Source organism: Dama dama, chromosome 9 (genome assembly GCF_033118175.1).
Source record: "Dama dama isolate Ldn47 chromosome 9, ASM3311817v1, whole genome shotgun sequence".
Classification (NCBI taxonomy): Eukaryota; Metazoa; Chordata; class Mammalia; order Artiodactyla; family Cervidae; genus Dama; species Dama dama.
This window is the reverse complement of record NC_083689.1, coordinates 61,557,359-61,584,772: the sequence shown is the minus strand read 5'-3', so window position 1 is coordinate 61,584,772 and position 27,414 is coordinate 61,557,359. Positions and strand designations below refer to the sequence as shown.

At 36.1% G+C, this 27,414-nt stretch overlaps 1 protein-coding gene across 1 annotated transcript in view; it reads right to left on the bottom strand.

The window, feature by feature from the left end:
- The window catches only part of SPINK5 (serine peptidase inhibitor Kazal type 5), an 83,179-nt gene extending 59,696 nt beyond the window's left edge, over positions 1-23,483 (bottom strand). Inside the window, exons 1-8 of the mRNA XM_061149451.1 lie at positions 23,429-23,483; positions 21,874-21,899; positions 17,987-18,114; positions 16,357-16,429; positions 6,715-6,842; positions 4,545-4,608; positions 3,312-3,439; positions 1,448-1,514 (exon numbers count right to left, since the gene is read on the bottom strand). Of these exons, the coding sequence (XP_061005434.1) occupies positions 1,448-1,514; positions 3,312-3,439; positions 4,545-4,608; positions 6,715-6,842; positions 16,357-16,429; positions 17,987-18,114; positions 21,874-21,899; positions 23,429-23,483 (669 nt within the window). The remainder of the gene's footprint in view (positions 1-1,447; positions 1,515-3,311; positions 3,440-4,544; positions 4,609-6,714; positions 6,843-16,356; positions 16,430-17,986; positions 18,115-21,873; positions 21,900-23,428) is intronic.
- Between the last annotated feature and the right edge of the window lie 3,931 nt (positions 23,484-27,414).

Here is a 27,414-nt window from a genome sequence, read left to right as displayed (position 1 = left end):
TGTTGATGAAGTAATAAAATGTTGATCTCAGAAAATGACCCAAAGTGTTAAACTGAGATTTAACAACCACCACAAAAGAAGTGTTTTTGAAATCTCAGTGAGTGTTGAAGAAAGTATTGATAATTATGAATGTTCTGTGTTTCTTAATCTCTGAGTGCCCTATTTAGGGTGGGGCATTTGATTCATTGAATTGCATTATGAAGTGGAAGTTCAGCTCTTAGCTACCAAGAATTGGACCTGCGTGTCCCTTTAGGAAAACATAGGCCCTACAATCCACAAAAATAGTATCCTTATATTAGTACAAAAGAGCGCAGGACACAGAATCAGAATCCAACAGGAGGGTACGATTGAAATCATTTACCCAGCCTTCATATTTTACTAATAAGAAAATTGAGACATGGACAGAAGAGATGAGTAGCCCAATTTCACACACTCAGAGCAGGACTAAAACTCAAGTGTTCTCACTTTTCAGCAAAAGACTTCGTTGTTGTTGTTTAGTCACTCAGTAGTGTCTGACTCTTTGTGACCCCACGGACTGTAGCCCACCAGGCCCTTCTGTCCATGGGAATTCTCCAGGCAAGAATACTGGAGTGGGTTGGCACTTCCTTCTCCAGGGGACCTTCCCAACCCAGGGATTGAACTCATGTCTTCTGCATTGGCAGGTGGCTTCGTTACCACTGAGCCACCAGGGAAACCTTATTACCAAAATAACTACCATCATTTTCATTGACAGTAAGGTTTAATAACCTTGGTGATTTAAGAAATCCAGGCTACGTTACCTACGATGAGTATTCAATTAACAAAAGGAATAATTTTTTCATACTAGATTGAAAAGCTAAATCATCAAATAATTTGAAAAAACCTTAATTTTAAAGGTATTTTAAAAACCACAATATCAGTATTTGAAGTTTTTGTTTAATTAGAAGCATGACCTTTATAAATGCAGGCCTCTCTGAACATAATAACCATAATGGAAAAATGAATAACTAACTTGCGTTAGTAGGATTATACATAAAATATACTAGTGAATATACTGTTTAAAAGACTCTGGAATTGTTTTAAAGTTATTTCTGTCAAATTTATATTATGTTGTTTTTTAAACTAACCTAGTCAAAGCAAAAGTAATTTAAGCCAAAGAGAAGACTGGTGGAAACGAAATAGTATTTAATTTGCATAAATTTTGTATTTTTTTTTTTTTAAGCAAGGAGAGAAATTGCACATTTTGAGCTTTAGGTGGGAAAAGCTATTTTAATGTTGAATCTAATGATTAATATACTAGGAAGATTATTCTAGGAGTAGCATTATAGGAATTCAACTTGGGGAACTTTAAGGAAAAAAGCTCAATATAATGATGGACAGTGACATTACTGAATTACCTTAAAGGTTCAAGTATAAGTTGTTAATATTTATGTCCACAGGAACTAAAGTATGTTGATGAGAAATTTACCTTTTCAGCACTACGTCGAATTCTAGTTTCATTTTCTCGCTTGGCATTTTCTTCAGCTTCTTTTAAGCTGTCAAGAAAATAGTTGATTGATTTATGACTGTATCAGATTTTCAGTGTCCAGTTCTGTGCTCAGCAGTTCTATATTCTGTGCTCTAGCTTGCTAAACCCATCCACTTACATGAGACAAGCTTTCCCCTGTTTTGAGTGTTTGAGCCAGAGAATTGCCAGAGATAAGGGTGGGTGTGAAACTGACTCACTGACAGTCAGTTAGAAGCTTTGTTCTGTAACACTGGATGGGTGTGACTAATTGATTGACAAACATAAGACTGTCAGGAAAACTTGCTTTAACAGGCAGAACCAAGAGCTTTAAAACACCATGACAAGGGTGAAACCAAACTAAGCATCTGAAGTGCATGTTGTCAAACACACCCTTATGTATAGCTTTTTATACCTTGTAAAGTATTTGTTTGTCTTCATGTAGAAGCACCCTTGTCACTAAAAAGTTACATTGAACAAAGCTTGGAAATCCTTTCGGATCTCTTGTATAGTTGCAGTCTCATCTTAGAAATAGGCATGACTATCTTAGTTCTATGGAGCAAGAAACCAACCAGGAGTCAAGGAAGTCAAATTCTTTTTTAGGTAGGAAATGAAAAGAAACACAAAATCACAGAATTAGGGCAGGTTTGAGCACTAAAAGTGCATGCCTTGTAGATAAGAAAGTGGAAATGAGGTTGATTTCCTGTCTGGAAACCAGTTAGTCTCTGCTTTATAAACCTGAGAGGACATGCCCTTGAAATCCATAATGTGCGGTGCTTAGTCGCTCAGTCGTGTCCGACTCTTTGCGACCCCATGGACTGTAGCCCATCAGGCTCCTCTGTCCATGGGGATTCTCCAGGCAAGAATACTGGAGTGGCTTGCCATGCCCTCCTCCAGGGGCTCTTCCCAACCCAGGGATTGAACCCAGGTTTCCTGCATTGCAGGCAGATTCTTTACAGTCTGAGCCAACAGGGATACACAAGAATACTGGAGTGGATAGCCCATCCCTTCCCCAGGGGATCTTCTTGGCCCAGGAATTGAACCTGGGTCTCCTGCATTGCAGGCGGATTCTTTACCAGCTGAGCTACCAGGGAAGGCCTGAATTCCACAATAGCATACTGTAATCTTCAAAGACAGGGGCAAAGTTCTTTAATCTGTTGAGTCTTTCTCTGTCCTGATTTTAAAGATCCAACGATGTAAACAGAGCACCTTAAGGCTTTCTAACACACAGATTAGGGAGCCTGCGCTTTGTTTAATAGCCAGAATATTAAAGACTAACTGGATCTTATTCATATCTGGGGCTCAGTGCTCAGGGTAGCATCAGGCACTGAGAGAAAGATTAACCCAAGAGTTCTTCCCTTTCATAAAGCCCACCCCACCTTTTACACAACTAATACATTTATGCACACGACATAATTATTTTCGACTGCCATTTTCAGTAAGAGTATCTACACATGCCTGAATAAAGCAGTGCATGTCAAATGACTTATTTAAATTATTCCAGAAGAGAGCACCTTTTAAATTTTGAAATATTCTGCTGTAAACAACACTATGCACTTGTCATTATAATTAAACAAATTAACAGTCTTGAATTAGATAACTAGTACAATCACTTTATCCACTCCTTTTAAGAAACATTATCAGATAATATGAATTAAAAAGAGAAGAAGACACTGTGGGAGCAGGGACCATTTCACCCTATAAAGACCAAGGATAACATGCTTCAGGAAAAGGACTTTCTTGCTCCGTGGGGTGGTTCTCAGAACAGCAACCAAGTGCATCCTCAGCCGACTCACCTGCTAGCCTGCGAGGGGGTGAGGATACTTACAAAAGCTCAGCACACATCGCACACTTATTGCCGTGTGTCCTTCCATCAGGACCAAGAACTGGGTCATTTTCCCTTGTGCATCCAAGTCTTCCATCCCTCACATAAGGCCGAAAATCACTACATATATCCTGAAGAACAGAGAAAGGAACTTGACATTTACCATCCTGATGGTAATGCTTACTACACTATCTTCAGAAATTTTATAGAGCCTAGTGGCCCTCTGCCCAGGACAGACTAGCTACCTGGAGCTGTGCCAGTGTGTAAAAGCAGGTCATTAAGTGCTGTGTAATTCACATGGTTAACCATAGAGCTTATTTACTTGTTTATTCATTTGTTAGGAAATGTGGATAACCTGTGATGTGCTAGAACCAAGGTAGAACACAGTCCTTGCCCTGAACTCGTTCACAATCCACTGGGTGACACAAAGAGACTTTTAAAATACAGTGTGCTGCAGAGAACTGTATTGAGTATCCTATGATAAACCATAATGGAAAAGAATATTAAAAAGAATGTGTGTGTGTGTGTGTGTGTGTGTCTGAATCACTTTGGTTTACAGAAGAAACTAATACAACATTGTAAATCAACTGTACTTCAATTTTAAAAACAACAAAAATATAGTTTAAATGAATCTGAAGAAAAAAAAAATACAATGTGTTAAATGTATCGGTGGAGGTAACCTCAGGTGCTGTGCTTGCATATTGGAAAGTCACCAGACTTTGACTTGGGAAAATCATCCAACTATCAAAAATCAAGTGTGATGTGTGTGAGACACTCACTCACTTCCCCTGTTATCACAGGCTCACAGAATTTTAGCATCAAAAAGAAGGTATGTGGTCCAATTCTCATTGTAGATATGGAAACACTGGTAAAGTGTAGTTGAGTAATCTGCTTGAGATCTTGACTGTCAGTGACAGGGGTTTCTACTCAGGTTGAGTAACTGAAGTAGATCCCTTTGTACAACACATGTAGCTTTCTTTTTTTCCCTCCCTAGCTCCTTTTCTTTTTTCTTTTAGAAAAGCAGAAATAGAGATGAGAGGTCTAACTACCAAAGTAATCCACTCCAGTTTCAGGAACTATCAGTTGCTTTTCATCTAAATGAGCAGTATTCCATTTCAGGTGCAGCAAGAATTCTTTCTTTCCAACACCTCCATCAAAGAAGGAAGGAGAGAGCATCTTCTTTCTTTTCAAAGTCAGTCCCCCAGTGTTTACCCCCAATCTGACATTTGTCCTCACCTGTTCTGGCTTACTGTTCTCACATTCTCCTTCACTTTTTATACCAACTTGAGCTCTGGTTTCACTGAAATTCAAAGTTAGTAGACACAGCAGTTTAATATCATGGAACTTCTCAGCATATGCAGTTTCTTTTCATTGTATTTTGATTCTCCTTTGCTTTTGAAAATAGGTGTCACATTGCATTCTTTACGTACTCTTTCTAATGAAATCCCACTTCTATAAGTTACAGTCAAAGAAATTTGGAGAGCATTTTGGAGATAAGATTCCGACTTGTAAATGCTATTTCCAGATTTTTTTTTTTTTTTCCTGTTTCCAGAGAGGATCCATATCAGAAGAATAGGTAAGAAGTAAATCTTGTAACTAGATATTAGATCCCACCTAAGGAATTTTGTTGTTGATGATGATGTTATTTTAAATAATCAAGTTCAAGTGTATAGTATCCAGCATACTATTCTACCATTCTTTACTGGAGTTATGATAATGTTTTGTTTTTCACGGAAAATATATAAGGCCCTAATTAATATTATTCTGTCTAACAAAGCATTAAAAGCATGCCTGAGAACATAGTAGCACAAATATAAGATACATTTTCTACTCTAAAAAGATCTGTAGCATCTACATACCAATAAAAATATAATAAAAATAAAATTTAAAAAAAACTAAGTAGTTAAAACTGAGGAAAAAAATTACACCAAAAGATATCAGCTGAAGGAAAATATAAAAATTGAATTCCAGTGACATTACAGAGTTTCCTAGCAGACAGAACTAAGAAGGAAATGTAGTGAGCAAGATGATTCTCACTGTATAATTAAAAAGTTATATACCAGAAATGAGAGGCTTAAATAAGCTCTCCACACAAAACATGGTAAGATTCCCCACATAAAACAAGGTCAGAACTAATACATAGTGTGGTCATAATGGTGTTACAAATGCACTCCTAATAACAACTTGTATGTTCTTTCTGTGCCTATTTTTGCTTTCTGTTTCTTTTTGTTGACCCTTGGTGAAAGTTGAAGATACACTTTTAGTGTGTATTTCTGAAAATGCCGTCATGTGAGAGATCAGAGTGACTTAATTCAGTTGTGCTTGGTAAAGATATTTATTATAAGGAGGGACAAAGCTTGTAGACCTCAAGACTGGATATTTATCAGCATTTCTAATTAGCCTTTCAAACATTGGTGGTTGTATTTGCTAAAACTGAAGAGCAGCCAATTCAAGACGGAGATCATAAGCCAGAACCTGCAAAGCAGGTATGCCGTCCTGTTGGCTGAAGACGACTGATAACCAAACCTAGCACCAAGGGTGGAGAAAGAATTGAACAAGGACAAAATGTAGGGCAGAGAGATGCTTTAGCTATACATGGTGAACAATGAGTAGATGGGACAGAGTTAAGCATTAAGCCCCATTACCCCAATGTTATAAATTACTGAGATTTAGTAAATAAGTATCTTTTGATGATTAAATAATTCTCTATGAAGAAAAGATATACCTAAATAGATAGGTAGAAAGAAAACAGATAGAGAGATGTGTATATGTATGAAGTGAAGTGAAGTGCAAGTTGCTTAGTCGTGTCCGACTCTTTGTGACCCCATGGACTACAGTCCATGGGATTCTCCAGGCCAGAATACTGGAGTGGGTAGCCTTTCCCTTCTCCAGGGGATATTCCCAATGCAGAGATTGAACCCAGGTCTCCTGCATTGCAGGCAGATTCTTTATCAGCTGAGCCACCAGGGAAGTCCAAGAATACTAGAGTGGTTAGCCTATCCCTTCTCCAGCAGATCTTCCCAACCGGGAATCAAACCAGGGTCTCCTGCATTGCCTGCAGATTCTTTACCAACTGAGCTATGAGGGAAGCCCGTGTATATATATATATATATAAATATATATTTGTGTGTGTATGTGTGTACAGATATAGATATATCAGATATATGTCTACTTCACAGAAAGTGTTAACCATCTGATTAACTGCACACAAGTGTGCTTTTGTAAAATATAGAGTGTTGTATTACATACATATTTTTTCTCTTAAGAATAGTAAAAGAAGTGATCCTAATAATTTATATATGACTAACTCCCATAAAATGAATTGTTACCTTAAAGATGTACAAAAAATGTGTCATAATTATACAGGGAACATGCTTCAGGGAGAAAACCTTCGAAGAATACTCACGCATTCATAGCACACAGCGCACATCTGTTACTGTATGTTTTCCCATCTGTGCCGCAGACAGCTGTACCACCAAGGGTACAGATAAAATCCCCAGCCCTTTCTCCTTGCTTGAAATCATCACAATTCAACTGCAAGAGACATAATCAAGGAACATCAAAATGTAAGAGAGAAGATATTCCTCACATACATAAATAGATTAATATTTTAAGCCCACAACAGTATAATACAGTGGAGAAGGAAAATATAATAAGGAGGTTTCAGTGAGCTAACAAAATCATGAATAATTAAACATGGTCCAAGAACAGAGATATAGTCTAATTTCAAAAGAAATTATTTCAGTAAGATTTCAGACACCTGCTATCTGGGTGAGGTGGGCCAAGTCACCTCTCTGATATTTAGCAAACTGTTTGTCAAAGCCTGCCTGCCTTCTCTACAGAGTAGTCATGGGGTCCAGTAGACAGTGGATATGAAAGCTCTCTGTAAACTATAAGCTCCAATAAAGTTTTTATAGTAGTATAGATTAGAGTAATGATCAAGAGCCAGATTGCTGGGTTCATAATTGTAAATCTGCCACTTACTAGTTGTGTGATTTGGGACAGTTACTTAACCACTCTATGCTGTAGTGTCCTCATTTGTAAAATGCATATATTACCAGATTCTCGGGCTTATAAAGATGTTTAAATGTATTGACACACATACAGCTCTTAGAACAGTACCAAACATATCCTGGCCATTTATTATTGTTGTTGCTGTCGTTATTTTAAATGATTTCTGTACTGATAAGCCAACAAAGCTAAACACCTTTTAGGGATGATGAGAGAAATTCCAAAATCTCTGCTCTAATAATATGACATATACAAAGTGACAAACCTGTTTGGTGAGGAAAACAACCACACTAGGTAACAACTGAAGACTAGTATTCAGGTCTCAGATTTGCCACCCACTCACTTCACCTCTTTGAACCTTACACTTCCCTAATCTGAAAACTGGGAATTCACACCCGATCCACATTACAGTCTTGTGGTGGGAAAGAAAGAAACAGTTGTGAAACATTATTTGGCAACTCATTATTGTGACATAAGCTATCTAAAGAAGACACAGAGTTAACTTGTATTTAATCTCTATCTAAAACCAAAGAATATGATATCACATTTATAAAAAAAATTGTCATTATTGTCATAACAAAATGTTTTAATTATAGATTTGAAAACTTAGAATATGGTCCTATGGCCTAGTATGCCACACAATACCAAGGATAAAAGTAGCACAGACACAAATGTAAAATACATTTGTGAACCAGAAGATTATATTGAGGAACTCTCCTAGAAGACAATTAAAAAGGAAAATGAACTTAAACTAGGAAAGAAAATCTTTAAAACATAGCCCACTCTTCATGTCCTATGTTTAGGAAAAAGTTAAAAATAGAAAACAGGATGAGCCATGGCCATATGTGCTATGTTATTCATTTGGTTGTTCATTTATTCCTCAAAACCCATTATATATTTACTAGGCTCTAGGTATTCCACTAGACTATGACCCTAGCATAGCAAAAAATAGAATACATACTCCAGGGGATTTACATTCTAATGGGACAAGATAGACAGTAAACACAACAACTTGAAATTAAAAGTGCTATGAAATATAGCATCCAGATGGTGGCTATTTTAAATATAGTGTCGAGACAGATCTTTCTGGAAAGGTAACATTTACTGTGAGATGAGATTAATGAGGAGGAGCCAGGCACTAAAGATCCGTGGGAAGAACATTCCTGGCATGGAGAATTGCAAAGGACTGGGGATAGGAACGAGATTCTCCCGCTTAAGGACCAGAGAGAAGAGAAGTGTTGCTGGGGCATAAGGCAAAAAAGCAGGAGCATGAAGAAAAGCTGTTGATTTTCTCTCACAGATTATTTCTGGAGAATCTGCAGAAGCAAGGGGATCAGGATCCAAGCAATTTACTTGGGGCTGTCCCTCCTCTGCCCCTTCACCAGTGAACCAACAGCAGCTACTAAGTCACAGGTGTTGGCAGGGTGATGGGCAGATGAAAAGCCCAGCTGGGAGGTGGTGAGAACAGGTGCAAGCATTTACTCCTCCACCTCCACCTCCTCCTCCAAACTCCAAGGGCTGGTGGGTCACAGCCCACAGAGAACACCTCTTCCTGATGCTGACAATTTCTGAGAGCCTACAGATGGATTCCTGACCTGGTCAAGAGGCAGCAAATTAGTCAGTAACACTGGTTCTAGAACCTTCAGCTCTGGCATTTAGCCCTTGTCATCTCCTGACACTCACCAGGAGAGGCAGAGGCTGAAGCTTGGCCTTGAATATTTTCTAGCTCACTTTAGCAGAAAAAAAAAATTACTAAAAAAAATTAAAGTTGAAAAATACACAAATAGGATAAGAAAAGTAACTGAGAGCAGGCAGAAGCAACAATAATAATACTTAATATATAGAATTCAGTCCAAAATGCATTATAGGTAACAAAGAAGGACACTACATAAGGGAAGAAAATAACAAGAAAGCATAATAATCATGAGCATATATTCAATAATATAGGCTCTAAATATGTCAAACAATAAGCAATAGAATGTAATCATTACATAAATAAATAACTGATATTAGAGGCTTTAACACACACTTCTCAGAAACTGACATATCAAAGGAAAAAATTAAGATGCTTAAGTTATTAGATTTTAATAGAAAACTACATCCAAGAAACAAAACAAACAATTTTTTCAGAACATATAAAACATTTATAAAAGCAGAATATTTATCAGGCCACAAAGTTTTATGAAATTCCAGAGGATCACTGTCAAATGGCCTATGTGCTTTGAACATAATTCAATAACATTAAAGGTTAATTTTAAATGGAAAAATTATCACATATTTGAAAATCAAATAATGTATTAATAAATAACTTTTGGAGGGAGGAAAATTAAGAAATGATTGGCAAAGAATGACACATGAAAACACTTCAGGAGCAAATCTGAGGTAGATGATCACTGATACCTTCAAATACCCTTGTCATGAAACTTAAAAAATGAAAATTTAAAGACGAAAGTACTGCTCAATTCATTGTAAAATGAGCAGCGGAGCACACATAAATAGGAATGAATGGCATAAAGAACAGAAACTATAGAGGAAACTAATATAAAAGCTAATGTTGGGCTTCTCTGGTGGCGCAGTAGTAAACTACTAAAGCACCTAGGGCCTGTGTTCCACAACAAGAGAAGCCACACGCTGCAACTAAAGGTAAGCCCCTGCTCAGTGCGACTAGAGAAAAGTCCACACAGCAATGAAGACCCAGCGTAAGCCAAAAGTGAATGAATACTTTTTTAAAAATCTAAGGTTATAGTTTCTAGTACAACTGATGAAAGAGAAGATAACAGTTTAAGGATAGCAACTTAGCACCCATGCACAATAACCTTAGAAATAATTGTATCAACCTTGAGAAATACCATTGAAGCGTACTGTGAGTGTCTGTATGGATATCAAAATGGAGACATGGCTATAAAAATCATATAAAATATCTACACTGGGGTAATAAGCAGGAGGAAAGTTGAACAGATGAATAAATATTAACTGATATATTAGTCTGAGATATTCTCTCCCAAAATGCCCCAGTTCAAATAGCTTTAAAATCCATTTTTCTAAAACTTTGAATTCAAGGAGTATGTACTAGAGGCACAGTTGCCTTTTTTTCTTAGCATATAACAATTTCAGCCTTTTGATTGGGATGTCAAAACCATTTCACTGAATCATTCATAGGATAGTATCTATATATGCTATGTTTCTATTTGTTTTCAATGCACCCTTGTTCTTTTTACTTCTTTATTCTTCTACTACTGCCTTATTTCGGGTTAAATATTACTAGCGTGTCTCTTTTATTCTTGTGTTGATTTTATGTATTTATTATACATGTCATTTCTTTTGTTTAATTTATTTTTAATTGCAGATATACATGTCACTTCTGATTGGTTGCTCTGGTGATTATAATAAGCATCCTAACTGATCACAATTTACTACCAATTAATACTTAATTTTAGTAAAATATAGAAACTTTGCCCTAATTGTAGCTCTATTTTCTCTATCGCTTTCTGTACTATAACTATCATATATGTTATATAATATTTGTACACCCAATAGAACAGCATTATAATCATTGCTGTATATAATATCTTCAAAAGAAGCTAGGTGAAAATAAGCAACATATATTTATAGAGTATGCCATATTTACCATTTCTAGCACTTTTTATTTCTTTGTATAATTCCAGGTTATCATCTGGTGGTCATTTCTTTAAACTAAAGAACTATATTATTACTTGTAAGATCTGTAGGGAACAAATTCTCTCAGATTTCATTGATATGGGAATATCTTTATTTTGCCTTAATTTTACAGGATAATTTTTGTGGATATAGAATATAGGTTAACATTTTTTTTTTTCTTTCAGCACTTGGAGCATCTCATTCCATTGCCTTCTGAACCTCATTATTTTAAATGACAAGCCAGTCATCAATTATAACTTGTATACATAATGCATCATTTTTTCTTCTGCTGCTTTTAAAATTCTCTCTTGATCTCAGCATTTTCATCATGAGGAGCCTAGGTGGTGGTGGAGGTATTGTTTAACATAAGTCATGTCTGAGTCTTTTGTGACCCCATGGACTGTAGCCTGCCAGGCTCCTCTGTCCATGGAATTTTCCAGCCAAGAATACTGTATTGAGTTGCATTTCCTTCTCCAGGGGATCTTCCCAATCCAGGGATGGAACTCAAATCTCCTGTACAGGCAGGCAGATTATTTACCACTCAGCCACCAGGGAAGCCTGAGCTTAGCTGTAAATCTCCTTTATCCTATTTAGAATTTGTTGAAACCCTTGACTATAAAGATTAATTTTTTCATCCAGTTTGATACATGAAAGTGAAAGTCACTCAGTCGTATCCAACTCTTTGCAACCCCATGGACTACACAGTCCATGGAATTCTCCAGGCCAGAATACTGGAGTGGGTAGCCTTTCCCTTCTCCAGGGGATCTTCCCAACCCAGGGATCCAACCCAGGTCTCCCACATTGTAGGTGGATTCTTCACCAGCTGAGCCACAAGGGAAACCCAAGAATACTGGAGTGGGTAGCCTATCCCTTTTCCAGGGGATCTTCCCTACCCAGGAATTAAAATGGGGTCTCCTGCATTGCAGGCAGATTCTTTATCAACTGAGCTGTCAGGGAAGCCCAGTAATTTGATACAATTTAAGCCATTTTTTCTTCAAATAGCTTTTCTATCCAGTTTCCCTCTTTTATTTCTGACATCCCTGTTTCACATGTATTGATATACTTGTCTCAAGGATTCTGTGACTCTGTACATTTTTGGTCAATATTTTTTTCCTTCTGTACTACTTCTGTTAAACTTTATTAATCTATCTACAAGTCCTAATTTTTTAACATTTGCTTTTATTTATTTATTTGGCTGTGCCCAGTCCCAGCTGGAGCACACAGGATCTTCGATCTTCATTGCAGCATGAGGGATCTTTAGTTGTGGTACGCGGACTCCTACTTTCAGCATGAGGATTCTTGGTCGCAGCATACAGACTCTCAGCCACAGCAGGTGGGATGTAGCTCCCAGACCAGGGATTGAACCAGGGCCCCCGGCACTGGGAGCACAGATTCCCAGCCACTGGACCACCAGAGAAGTCTCCTACGAATTCTTTTTTAATGCAGTCTCAGAGCTGCTTCTCCCTAGATCTGTGTAATTTAGCAGCAGGCCAGTGATTGGACACAGTTTATGCACAAACTTCTCAAAGCCAGTAAAGTTTTCATCCTCCACAGAAGGACCTATGTATGTATGGGAGAATATTAAAAACTCAGGCTATTTTTATATCTTCCTCAGCACTTGCTTTTCTTGGGGATATTCTTGTGTCTTTTAAGTGCTTGCACATAGCTTCATAATTGCCCAGGACTTTGTGGATTGCTTAGTCCCTTTTTGCCTCTGCTGCCCCTTTATGAAGACTTAGCCAGAAATATGTTTACTGCTACAACCCTAAGATCATTCTCCTTACTGGAGTAACCAAAAATATCTCTGGATATGACAGTTGCCCATAACTCCAAATTAAATAAACCCCTTTCAACATTGGCGATGCAGTTACTGATCCACATAGTCTTCTCTTCTTTGGTAGACCCTTCATATCAACCAAGCCATGGGAATGAGATGTGATTATCATTAAGCAAGAGGACCATAGACTCCCATCATTCTTACCCAAAGTTCAACAGTTTTTCAAGCATAACTGATTATCAGATTAACATAGGCTGCTGGTCAATTTCTAGAGTGCTAACGTGGTTATTTTATTCAATTTTGTGTAGCATTATTGTTGTTCCTTGGGGAGGGAATTTGCTGAACTCCTGATTCAATAGTTTGAAGTGCCACCCCTCAGGGTAATTTTACACTGATTCTCAACCACATGAGAATAATTAGAATGGAAAAGTAGAGACTCATTTCACTTATAAAAATAGCTTAAAATTTTCTAAATATTAACAATGTAAATTCAATAGTGTACTAAAAATGCAATGTGATTAGTACGATTTACTCTGAGAAAATAATGATTTGATATTAGTGTGGTTATCCAGAAATATATTATATTAATTGATTGAAAGAGAAAAATTGTAAAATTATTTCCATAGTTGCCAAGAAGGCATGTGATAATGATTAAAACATATTCAGAAGAATAAAAACAGAAAGGAACTTCTAAACTTTAACTAAAGTTTACAGAAAAAAATACCTATAGTAAACATTATATATAATGGAGAAACTTTAGAGATATACGGCATTTAAGATAGGCCAAGAAATGGCAGTTTGAAGTTCATTATTATTGCTACTGTTGAACTACTACTGTATGAACTCTAGATTGTTGCCAATGATATAAGGAATTGAAAAGGAAGTTGTAGAACTTCTATTATTTGCAGATGATGTGATCAACTTCCAAGAAAAAGACAAGAGAATTAACATGTAAAAAATAATAATTAACAAGGTATCATAAAGGTTTTTAATATAAAATCAACTTATAGAAATCAATAGAATTTGTCTATGCCAACAATAATCAGGTATAAATACCATAAACAACAAAAATACCACTCAAATGAGCAGTAAAATTGCCAATTTTCTAGGTCTTGGCAAAAACATAAAAATACCTATGGAGAATATTTTATGGATCTCATAAGATATACAAAAATTACATGAATTAATGATATGATATACTATGCCTTTGGCGTGGCCAAGTTACTATTGTAAAAAGTCAATTTTATGCAAATTAATTTATAAATTCTCTGTAACCTGAACCATTTGAGTTCCCAAACTCAAGTTTGATTTTTTTATAAACTTGGTAAATTTTTTTATTTCAAATATTTATGTGGAAAATATACTACCTGTGCATAGGTAAGTCAACTTTGAAAAAGTGAGAAAGGGGAATTGCCTTATTAGTTATTAAAGAAATGAACTAGTATGAACAAAAAAGGAACTTAGAAACACATACATGTAACCCTACTTAATATACTAGAAAGCTGGAAACCTAAATCAATGAGAAATACTGAATGAATGAACTGATCAATTAAAAAACAAAAGTTTCTACATAGACCAAAGATATTAGTGATTAGAAATTATGGAAGTTCAGAAAACTTGGGTGGAAGGAATGGAAATCATGAAAAGGAGTCAAATTGAAATACTGGTTGTAGGCAAAACCAACAAGTCTTGTTGATGGAATGGATATCAGAATTATAAGGTTAAAGAATGACAGATACACTAATGAAGAATAGATTGATGATGCAAGAGAGAGGATGTCTCTAGGAGAAACTTTCTTGAACAGGTAGAGCATCTTACTCTGAAAGTAAGAGTCAGGGTTAATTTTTGATGGTAGAAATCTAAGCAGAGAGAGTAGATTGTTTTCTTTTATAATAAGGAGGAAAATAACAACAATAAAATTGTATAGTTGCATTAGTCTATTCACAGACATGTAAAAATCTAGACAGAAATTACTTTAAGGTACACAGCCAAATATTAACTGCCTTAATTTATAGGTAAATCATTTCCTAGGTAGCAAAATATGTAACCATAAGAACTTTATTGAGAGGTCAAAATTATAATTCAGGCATAAAATGATAACAGAGAAATATAATGTCTCAATATTCTAGAATTTTCTTAAAAATTTTATTTTAAAATTCAGCAAATGTATGTCTATATATGAAAACATATCACTAGTAATGTTATAAAACAGGATTAAAAATGATGTGTGTGTGTGTGTGTGGTGTATTTGGGGGATTTTTGTCACTTACTTGTATTTTGTATTTTTTTAAACACCATTGATATATAGGCTTTTCATGAAGAAAAAAGAGGAGGGGGAGGAGAAGTAGAATGGATTTTACATTGTAAGCCTCTCTCTAAATGTGACAAAGAAAGGCAGATTTGAAAAATACAAGTAAACTTTTCTGACCCTCACAGATTTGGGGAGCAAAAAAGCAGCCCCCTTTTCCTCAGCATTTATAATTATTCATCAGTTACATGGTGACTGTGTTATTGTTTTAAAAGTGAGACCGTTTGAGCCCAGGCAAAGACTTTGGTTGACTAGGTCTACTGTGGAAGCTGAGGTGCTCAGACAGTCCTGAGTAACACTGACAAGGAAGATGTTAGCTTGGTTAGACCAGGGATATTAAGGTAATTTGGGTGTGCCTTCCTTGACTGATCATTTTAGTTATGTGTCAGAGGCACAAGAGGAGGAAGAGAAAGAAGATATTGGAGAAGAAGCTACATGGGAGACCTGGAATAATATGACTAGTTGTCAGAACACCTTGTGATAGCCCCAGCTTCATCAATACCTTATTGTGAGATGTTGTAGGCCAGTCAGAGACTTTGCCCAATCAGGGCTTAGAATTTTTATTTTTTTATACAAATAAAAATTTTTATATAAAGAAAAAATTATGTATAAAGGGAAGTGGTTGTGTGCTGGATTGCATCTGTATAGTTTTTTTCATTTTATTTAATTTAAAAAAAATTTTTTTACCACAGAACAGTTTTCTCCAACAAATATTAGCCTGAATCCCAATTTGCAAAATAGATATAAACAAGCCAGTCTACTTGAATTACAGGAAATCTCCAAGTATTAGAAAATACGATCAGAGAAAAAGAGAAAGGAAATGAGGCACATGCTGCTAACACATGTTAAACACTGTAGCTGACCTTTTAAATTTAGATTCTCATTTGATCCATGTTCCATATCAAAAGTGAATAAACGGAGACCCAGAGATACATAAATTGTCCAAATTCTGAGACTTGAATTTAGTTCTATAGTCCCATGAAGGCGTTGCTGGAACCAAGACAGGATAGTAGGAATAAGAAATGACTCTGCAAGGCAGTCATCACACTGGTTTACTCCACCTCTTAGCATCTGTTAGTGCCCGGAATGTTTTCAGACAGTTGGTCATGGGTTGGGCCTATGGACAAGCTGTACCAGATATTTAGTCCACCCCTGGACTAAGCCCTGTTCCCTCCCTTCTAAGTAGCTGGCTTCACAACAGGTGATGACCTAGTAATTAGGAAATAAACAGATCTGAATAGAGTTGAATGTGATCTCCAAAGCAAATATGACAAGTTGACTCAAAATAGTCTCACCTTTCCTGGGGCAGTAGCCCTGGAGGCTCTTGTTAAAAGCCTGGACCTTTTCTGGGATTTTGCTTCTTTTTCCCTGGAAGATAAGAAAGAATAGAATAGCTCAGACATGCCTGCCCAATTTTTAGGACTAATATCATATGTGGTAAACTGAATTTTGGCTATTCTCAGCCCATTCTAGCTTGTCAGAAATGGAAGTATGTCCAGAAATGACCACAGGTACCACAGACTTCTCCTCAGTACTGAAATACATCCATCTTAAATGTATTCCTATTGAAGGCAACAATCTCTATTGTTAACTGCACAACACACTACCCACCTTAAATACTGCCAACATCCAGGTGGTCACCAGCTCTAAAAGCCATTTGTACTATTTTTAGAATGCTCTCTTTGAAAGACTATATTCACATCAACCCCAAATCTACCCACCTGTCTTGGTCTTAGGTTCCAGCCTCTTAAGGACCCACAGAACAAACTGAGCAATTTAAAGAAAACCTTAATGCCTCATACAGTCTCCTTCTTTCCAGGTTAAGAAACCAAATTTATCTCAATATAATTTACATAGGTAATATAATAATTGACTGAGTGACTTCAAAGTGATAAATAACCTGCCTTGCATATCTAAAGGCATTGTATTTTTATTTTTCAATAAATTTATTCTACTCATAGTTTCAGTCTCCTATCAAAACATCCTATGTTAACAAGTAGAAAACTCTTTAGTAAGTAATATATCTACTGGTTTACATTCGGCTTTCAAAAGACTAAGGATTCTTCAGCTTGCCCTGGGAGTCTCCCCTCCCTAAATTTTGCCCTGCCTTCCTTCATCTTCCAAAGTGTCTTCATTAGAAGCATATGTGATAAGAGCTTTGTTATCCCAATATTAATAACTATGTCAGATAAAATCCCTTGACACATTACCATTTATAACATAATTATCTTCAATGGGTTAGCTTAGTGTTGTCTTGGTACCAGCGTTGAAGTTTTGATGGTTAGAAACTGAGAATGAATTCCCTGTTCAAAAGTAAATTAAGTTTCTTTGATTTGAGGATTTTCCTTTTCCAACCCAAACTTTTTTTGGGTGTCACTGGAGAGAAGGAAATCAAGTTAGGAAGCATTGCAAAGATGTCAGTAAACTTCCAGGATATTAATTCTGAGTTGCAGGCAGTTGGAAGCCGCAGTTGATTCTAGAGTCCTTTCATGCCAGCATAACCGTAGATGTCTGAAGCCCTACGGCAGCTCCCAGAGTCAGGGTATATCCTGCTTCTCCTGCTTGGCTCCCACATCACTCTCAGGGGTACAGCAGTGTCAGGTCTTAACAGGCCCAAGAATCCTTTTCTCCCAGGGTCAGAAAACTCAACTTGGAAGTACATCCTCAAAAGACTATTGAGTACTACCTAAAGTATTGATACGGAGCCCTCTGAGATATTTTGGAACACCATGAGTGATTATTACAATCTTTCTGGGTGGGTGACATTTATCCAACTTTACTTGACAAGAAGTATCATCTGCTGAGCATTATTATTTACCCACTTAGATTCAGAAAACTATACGTGACAGAAAATATAGATAATATATTGAATTCACAGAATAGTGGTAATTCAAAACACTTGAAAGAAAGATAAACTTTACTCACAATATCATTTTGCACATAGCACATTTGTTGACAAACATTATTCCATCAGGACTTTGAGAAAGTTTTTTATCTTGGGAACAGAACAGTTTTCCATTTTTCATCAATGCTCGAAATTCACTGCATGTTTCCTTAGGAAAATATGAAAAAAGTGTTTACAGAAATCTCATCACAGCAAGTTTTACCTTCTAAGAACAGTGTTATTTCATAACCACTACCCTCTTTGTATGGAAGACATTCACTCAACTTGATACAGATAATACAAATAAAAGTAATGAATCTGGATTGTCTGTTGGAAATTGAAAATTCACCTAAAAGCATTCATCTAAAACCATTAGCAAAATGGAAAGAACAAAGGACTTGGAGTCAAAAAACCTGAGCCTATATGACAGGTTTCTCATTTATAAGTCCCATAGTCATGGCAAATGATATTCTCAAAGGCCCACTTAGAAGTATACATGCTTCATAAATTTTGTGTGGATTAAATATCGTAAGCATGTAAATCCCTCAAAGAGGGCCTGATACTTTGTAGATATTCAATAATTAGGTTCTCTACCTCACCTCTTCTTCCTGCTTAGTATACTTGTTGTTATTGCCATGCTTATTATTGGAATATGCTAAGCTCATACATATAAAAATTTCTAATATCATAGTTCAAAAATAACTATCATTGAAAGGCATATGTAAAGGTTGCTGAGAAGGTTAATTCAGTATATTTAATGAAGGCCTGCTGTATGACACTCAGGTTTTTTCTAGGAGCTTAGTATCAATGGTACGTTTGCACTACCTAGTAAAGCCCTGATTTAAAATATTACATTACCTACCTACTAGTTTAGGAAATTCACTGGTCTATATTTTGTTTTGACTTTGAAGAAAGGCTTCAATATTCTTGTAACAGAAAAAATAAGTAATTAAATCAAGCCTTTGACCCAATGCTGACAAATGCACCTCTTCCAAAGGATTGATTATAGAATTCTATTCAACCTCCCATATCTTTATAGTAATCAGTCAGTCAGTCAACAAACACTTACTATGAGGATACTGTACTCTTCTAAGTGTCATGGATATAGCAGTAAATAAGGCAGAAGGATCCTTGACCTAAATGGTGTTTACCATCTAATGGATAACGATATACCTAACCCAGCACCCTACACTCGGGAGGCAGGTAATAGCACTTGCAGAATGAAGAATGCTTAACGGTGAAGAAGAATACATAATTTCAGAGGCCAGCCCTGGGAAATTTTGCTAAGGGTAACATACTAACAAATCTGTAAGATTGTCATCACCAACCAGTGATTTTATCTGAGTAGCACAACAGCAATTTATGGCAGTAGACTGACAACTAGGTCTCTTGAGATCCAGGTCTGGTCTCTGATTCTGTAGTATTTTATGCTGATATTGCCAGTTACTGCTTAACTGGCCGGATATAACTGAACCTATAAAGTCCAGGTAAAAATCCTGTCATGGGATGAGAGAAGAGCCTGGTGTCTTTGTAATAGAGATATATTTCTGTGAGGCAGGTCTTAAAGAACATACTAAAAACAAAAATTCATGAAGAATGAAGCTTTAAATAGGTTCTATTAGTCAACTGAAAAAGAACACTATCAACCAAAATAATTCATGAATTGGATTTCTCCAATATCACAATTAGACAAATTCTTAAATCTGAGAAAAACCCACTTCCTGTTTTTTTTTTTTTTTTTACACAAATGGACAGCAAAGTCCCAGAGAATAGGTTTAGAAATTTGTTCACAGTTTGTAATCAGTAAAGATGGAACTCAGTGCTATTTTTCTGAGTTATGAGGTTATCCAGTGTATTCTGTTGGGCAAGAGGAAAAGTCCATAAAAATTGAAAGAAACAGTTGCATTTTTCTCTGGGAAAAGTGAAATAACTTCCCAATGACCATGATAGATAGGGTTGAAACAGGAACAGGTCTGGACCATAAAGGGTCCTGAGGTGGTGAGATGACTTCTCTGCAACTGTTTACTCATGATGTAATTTCCAGTCTTTGGCTCATTTTTATTTTGTTTGTTGCTCTGTTTTCTCCACTTATCTCAGAAGAACTGGAGCCCTGTAGGGCCAAGCTCTTTCTGTTTTCTTTCACTGGCTGTGATATCTGTTTCATTGTCTTCCATTGTTCCTCCCCAGGCATCAAAATAAACCCCCAGGAGTTGGCATCATCCCTGCTCTATGTTAAAGCACCAACAAGGCTGACGTGGCTTCTGGGATGACAAATGTAAGTATTTGATAAAGATCCTTGTAGATCACTCTGGTGCTTTTCTGTGCTGCTCTGGCTCATGTTTGTAACATTCAACATGTTTTTATGGTACTAGAAAGACCTCGAGCTACCGAACTCAGAAACTAATAAAAAAGGGAAAAAAAAAAATTCAGCATTGTAAGGAAGAGAAAATCAATAGTTTTCATTTCTGACAAAATATTCAGACTATGATCTGAATTATTTCCAGATAAATAATCACTTGTCATATTCTTTTTGCGTTTGTCAGCATAAGAGGTGGCTAAATTTCTGTTTTAAAAATGCTTTTCAGTGAAATAAGAATTTAACACTATGAGAAATATCAGTGCAAAATTTGAAGTATGCACTGGAAACTACCACCCATTATAAGAGACTCTGAAAAAAGAAACGTATTTCTTCATGAACAGTGAGATTTACACAATACCCTTCTTTTTAAGTATAAAATATCTGAACAAGCATGCTCTTTGATTCTCAAAAATCCAGTCTTTTTTCCTACCCTATCATCCCACTCTACTTATGCAATGGGAGTTTCTGAACCTCTTTAATCAGCAAACTTCAATAAAAGAGACTATAATGGAATTCTCTAGAATATTCCTGTAAGAAGTTTCTCTTTTTAAAAAAAGTTAACAATAAAATACAGCAAGAGTATTTTAATCATTTTATGAGTTTTGGTATAGAAAACAATCTTTGTACTGTTTTATTCTTTTAATGTTCATGATCTTTAAGAGACATAGTAAATATCCTACATAACCAGAAATATTTCAAATCTGAAATAATGGCACAGTTGTGCACTTGAGTGTGTATGTGTGTGTATAATTGGCTCTCTCAATATGGCTTTCAAATATATTAAAAAAAAAACACTTAATTTCTATAGAAATTAAACACAGGTGCTTCTGCTCAGTCTGCCGTGAGTTGCAAGTATCTTCATTATTCACTTCTTCTGCATCTTATGCTATCCTTGTTCTAAGGCTATCTTCTCAGAGGAAACTTACCTGACTGACTATCTCTATTGAGAAGAACTGATACCATTTCCATCCAGAGAAATTCCTATCTTCTATCCTTCTAGCACTAATCATTACTTAATGTACTGTATATTTTGCTAAGTTACTTATTAACTTGTCTTTTTCTTCCCTTACAATGTAAGCTCCATGATGGGAGGATTCTTCTTTGTTTTTATATTCCTGGCACCTCAAACAGGATCTGACATACAAAAGAGGCTCAGTATATATGTACTGAATGAACTATATACACTGAATATATACAAGATATAGACAACTTCTTTTTGCATAGTGATCACAAGAAAACCTATTTCAGCTTCCTGTGTGTGTCTTGACTTTTTCAGCTGTTAAGCTGAACAAGAGTAATTCACTAATGTGTGTTTGTGGAATTGTAAAGCATTCCTTTAGTGTGATAGACCACCTCTTGCCAACCTCTGTTATCATTAATGCATCAACGTGTGTGTGTGTGTGTGATTTATGCCTTGATTCATAAAGACCTGTTTCTGTGTTTTTAACAAAGCTATTAGTGCCCATCAGTATAATATGTCTGTATTATTAATATGAAGGTGTTGGTCACAGAACATTTTTCTTCAGGGATCTTGGAATGAATTCAATGAACAGAAAAAGCAGGACTAACCTGATTTACATCTTCACTGGCAGCATCTGGGACAAAAATACAGAAACCAAAGTTAAGGGAATGTACAACATTTGATAAGTAAAACGAACAATCCACTGAGTGTAGTATCTTGCTTATTTTAACAACAATATATTTTAAAACCACAAATTGATTTGAACACATTAAAATGCACCGTGGCAAATAAAGTGAGGGCATTGCACCAGCAGTATATACAATAACAAAGATCTCTCACTCACAAAGTGCCAATTTCTTCAAAAAATAATATTCATATACTTTCTGACCCCCTTAAAATATTTAACTTCTTAAAAAATCCTTTCAGAACAAAGTATTGTAGGCTTCTTTTAAAATTATAACACACATATCCAATATAGCAATCACAGTTTTAAGGAATAATGTAGCATAAAGTTTATATCCTATATACATAAAAGTAAATTTTCTGGATTCTGATAATACTGTCTCCACAGCCACAAAATTTAGAGATCTGGTGAATATTATGATTAATTAAAATCACAGACTAATACGCTCTCTCATTAACAGACTTTTTTTTGGTACCAAGACACTCATTTTAGGAAAGTGGGTATCGTTTGTGTGTAACAGTCTCCTCACTCTCCATCTCTGAAGTTTCCTCTTAAAATATGTAAACACTTCATAGCAAGTTAAGTCTAGGTAATCTATGTTCCCTTCAAATCCAGATAGCAAAAGCAAAAACCTATCTCCTGCCACCCATAGAAGTCCCTTACCATGTAGAAGAAATATTTTCAATTCATTTAGGATTTGAAAACACAAAAATAAAATTTGCTAGAAAGCATACTGGTTTAAAACCAGATGATTGAATTTTATTTTTTAATGCTTTATTTATAAGTAGAGTAATAAAGTATACATATTAAGTACATCTAAGTTTTAAATATCTGTTGTATACATAATTCATATAATTTTGTTACATACATTTAATATTCTAAATATGTATAATATATATATAATTCATATCACTATGAACTTATATGTTTGGTGAGGGGAATATGGAGAAGACTCTATTAGCTTTTCAGAATTAATGTTGAATTAATGGAAGAATTTCTGATGAATAAAAATTCAGATTATCTCAAACTACATGTCCTTTTTAAAGATACCCTAGTTATAAAGTTGCATATGTAATTCTTCAAAACTCTAAGTCTGGCAAGATAGTTCAGGGTTTTGTATACACATGCATGTACACACACACACACACACACACACACACACACAGGGTTTTGTATACACATGCATGTACACACACACACACACAGGGTTTTGTATACACATGCATGTACACACACACACACACACACACACACAGGGTTTTGTATACACATGCATGTACACACACACACACACAGGGTTTTGTATACACATGCATGTACACACACACACACACACACACACACACACACACACACACACACACACACACACACACACACACACACACACACACCGAGGAGGGAGGGAGGGAGAGAAGTCCCTGCCTAGAGCTTTGGAATATGTGGCAAGGGGCTTGGATTACAGGCAAATTGCTCACCTTGTATGAGACAAACAGCCAGGGTCAGAAGCATTGGCACTGTGGTTATCTTCATGTTGATGATGATGTAAGTTGGTTACCAGTCTGCTCCTTGCATTGCTCACCAGCTGGTGCTCTAAGACTGAAGCCGTGGAGATGCAGCTCACTTTTATATCACTGTGGGTGACACCCACAACAGCCAACACTGCAAAACCAGTTGTTCAAGGTCATGCTGAACTTAATATACCACATCAATTTAGTTTCCATCTTTTAGGATCCTGTCAAGGTGGCAGATTTGCACAGAAGCTATTTCTAAAGTAGTTCTAATGTGTTTTCAAGATACCTGCCCTAGAAGGCAAGAGATTATGTCCAAAACTCAAAGTTTAACGCTCCAGAGTCCAATATGAGAACTGAATTTCTCACCAACACTAGACACATTTCCTCATACACAAACATGTTTCTAATTCAGCTCCCTTCGTAAGTGAGAAGGGAGGGGAAAATAAGGCAGATGAGTTGTCCTACAAGTCAGGTAAAGATTTAAAGACATCTGGAGAAAGCTGCTCAGAGCAAGAGCACCTAGGGTTCCTTTTGCTTCCATCTGCATCTGTCCTAGAGTGTTTCAATTCAGTGTCACAGACTCATATATAAGTTATAAAATAACCCTAAGGGATAATTATCAAAATTCAAACACTGAAGACATGGGGAAACAGAAACAGAAGAAGCTATGAGTTTCCCAAAAGCACACCACTGAGATGGAAGAGAAGACCACAATTTCAACATTTTTTCAACTCCATCTGCTGCTTTACCACTATACATTAGTAAAGGCAGAAAGATGTGAAATCGAAGCTTGTGCATAGCTACTCACATTCTCCACCAAAAAAAAAAAAAAAAAAGCTTGCACACAGCTACTTTTAAAGTTTTTCAATCTGAAAGACATTTTAAATTTGCAAGCCTTATCTGTAGTCTAGCCAAACATTATAATCATAAACATTAGAGATGCAGGGTTTAACTTTCCACAGTCTTTCACTTTCCAAATTACTGTTAGGAAATTTTCACTTAAATCAGTTTTAGATTAAGTTTACTCCTGTAATACTTCATTATTTAGTTTCCCAAGAAGTAAAGAAGAAACAAAATATTTAAAAGTATAGATAACTTTTCCAGAGAAAGTATCTTCTCTTTAGTTCCTTCTTCCATTCTATAAGTAATGCCTTTTGTCTACTGGTTTATTTTATTCCATTCAATAAAGCACCTGGAGAATTATGCAAAGGTGACTGAAATCAAAGCCAAATGGTTGGATTCTGGTATTCTATACATTTCCAAATCTATAGAAAGGAAATTTTGGATTCAATGGGATAAAAGCCCTTTTAAAGACTTTTCCAGAAAACTGATCTAAGGCTAGTCAATGCTGAGGTTGTGTCTTTATTCTGAATATACCATCAAATCCAGACTATTTCCTTTTCTTTCTTAAATGAAATAATTTCTTTCTTATAAAATATAATCATTGGTCTCAAAGTCTGTGCTGTATTTCTGTATTTCTTTCCAAAAGTTTAGTAAAATTAGTGACCATAGGAAGCAAGTTCAGATTGCATTACTATTACAGGTTAGAAAATTGACATCTGTCATAGCTTAATGGAAAGAGATGGGACAGGGAATCAGAAAATTTTTCTATTTCTGTCTTTGCAACTATACATTGTAATGGAAATGAACATGGCTTTGGCTTATAGTAAACCTGGGTTCAAATCTTGATCATAGTTACCAGCAATGTTGTCTTGGGCAAATCACTTATTTTCTTTCAGCCTGTTTCCTAATATGTAAAGCAGGGATAGTAAAACTATATTGTACAATTGTTTTAAGAGAGGTAAATTGTGTGTGCGTGTATGTGTGTATAATGTTCAGGAAAATTCCAAATACATGTGATAAGCTTTATACTTGATAGCTGGTCTTGCATTTTCACCCCATTATAATGATGTGGCTTCCTAGGTAATTTCTAAGACTCCAAGAAAAGTCAACATCTCTTAGACGTGGTCCACAATGACAGATTTAAGTTTGCTCAGTATAGAAATAACAATCCCAAAACATTCTGAAGTAAAACCAAAAAGTCAAGATACAAGCTCTCTTTTTCATCCTATCATTGTGTTCTAAACCATGATACCTAAAACAAATCAAAGTATTAGCCATTTAAATTTGCTGAAGCTGTTGCTAGATTTTGGTCATCATTGATTCCTGTAAAATCTTCCATAACATGCCAATACTAATTTTTTAATCTTCCATTTGCTCTGGTAGAACATATGAAATGTGTCCTAACCATATACTCTTACTGATGGTGTGTGCGTGGGTGTGTGGTCAGTCATGTCCAACTCTTTGCAACCCCTCGCACTGTAGCCTTTCAGGCTCCTCTGTCCATGGGATTTCCAGAATACTGGAGTGGGTTGCCATTTCTTTCTCCACAGCATCTTCCTGACCCAGGGATTGAACCCATGTCTACTACACTAGCAGGCAGATTCTTTACCACTGAGCCAGCAGGGAAGCCCATTATTGATGGTAGGAAAGTTTAATGCCTTACAATTGAATTGGTGACTGTGTAATATGCAATGATGAAAATCAAATCTAGCCCAAATGGACAGTCTTCTCAGGAGTGGAAGTGGTGAGAGGGTGTAACAAAAGAACCAAAAGATGATTGTGTCTCTGAAGTATCCCAGCTATGAGGAAGGATTGAAGGAGTTAGTTTCCTTCTTACTGGAAAAGAGTTCCTCACTGACACCCAGAACCTAATGAAATGATGCATAAGAGGATTGAAACTGATAACCTCTTCCAGGAGGATAAAATAGCCAAGAGAAGATTCAGTGAACACTGCAATACCAAAAGCACATGTCAACTGGCTCTTGTCATCAGAGCTACTTCTCCATTTCATTTTAGAAATGTAAATCCAGAGGTGATTGATCACACACTCTGTTAATCACTTCTTACTTCAAAAACCATAGACTTGAAATTCAAATGAAAGGAACTGAGGTTTTAGAGAGCTGGGTTAATAGAGTACTTTTGTATTAGGTTGTCAGAATACTTTCCTTAAATTCTAAATTTTTTTCCCAGCTCTTTTAGTTTTTCATCAAATATGCACAATCCTTTTCCTTCTCATTAAAAAGGAATGGAGTTAGTTTGCAAAAAGTATAGACTTCACAATTCAACACAGGTATCAAGTGACCCAGAATCTGAATTCTCATCAAGGATATTGACACAGGGGGAAGAGATGAGAAAACTGAAGGGAATAAGACTTTGTAGATCAGCAGTGTTACTAAAGACAAAGGTTACTTCTGAAATCCAAAGTTAGCAGATCACTCTTCAAATGTTCTCTTTCTATATGCTGAGATTTCCTTGATGATCATAACAGTTTAATAAATAACTATAGTCCCTTACAGTTAACCACCTTCTACATCTTCCCAAACAGTCTGTTTTCCATAAGCTCTCTTGATTTGTTCATTCAATGCTGTGAGGCAGCAGAGCAGATGTCATTGTCCTTTCCTTACCTGCCGAAAATGGTGCCCTTCATAAACCTCAGAGTAGGAGCTCACCTCAGTGGTAGTCCCAGCCTTGCCACTTTCTTATTTTTTACACCCTACGTTGCCAGCGCATAGACTTTCAGGCAGTTCAAGAGAATCTGGATGTTATAGTGCTTTAAACTAGGTACAACGTTCTATTGCTAATGTAGTCCTTTCTATTTATTGCCTGCTCTCACATATTCATACATACACACAACTGTAAACCCATAATGAAAAAAAGAAGCATGCTGTGACCATGATTGACAAAGTATATAACCTAATAGTTCTTAGAAAATGAATTAATTTTTTATTTTCTTAATTTTTGTTTCCTTTCCTAAGATTCTCATGTTTTTCCTGACTAACAAGTCTGTGTTCTCCTTTTCTGAAGACACTAACTGGAAAACAGCCTTTACCGCCCCCCGCCCCGCCTTCTCTTTTTCAAAGTCCTATTAATAGGTATTGAAACCAATT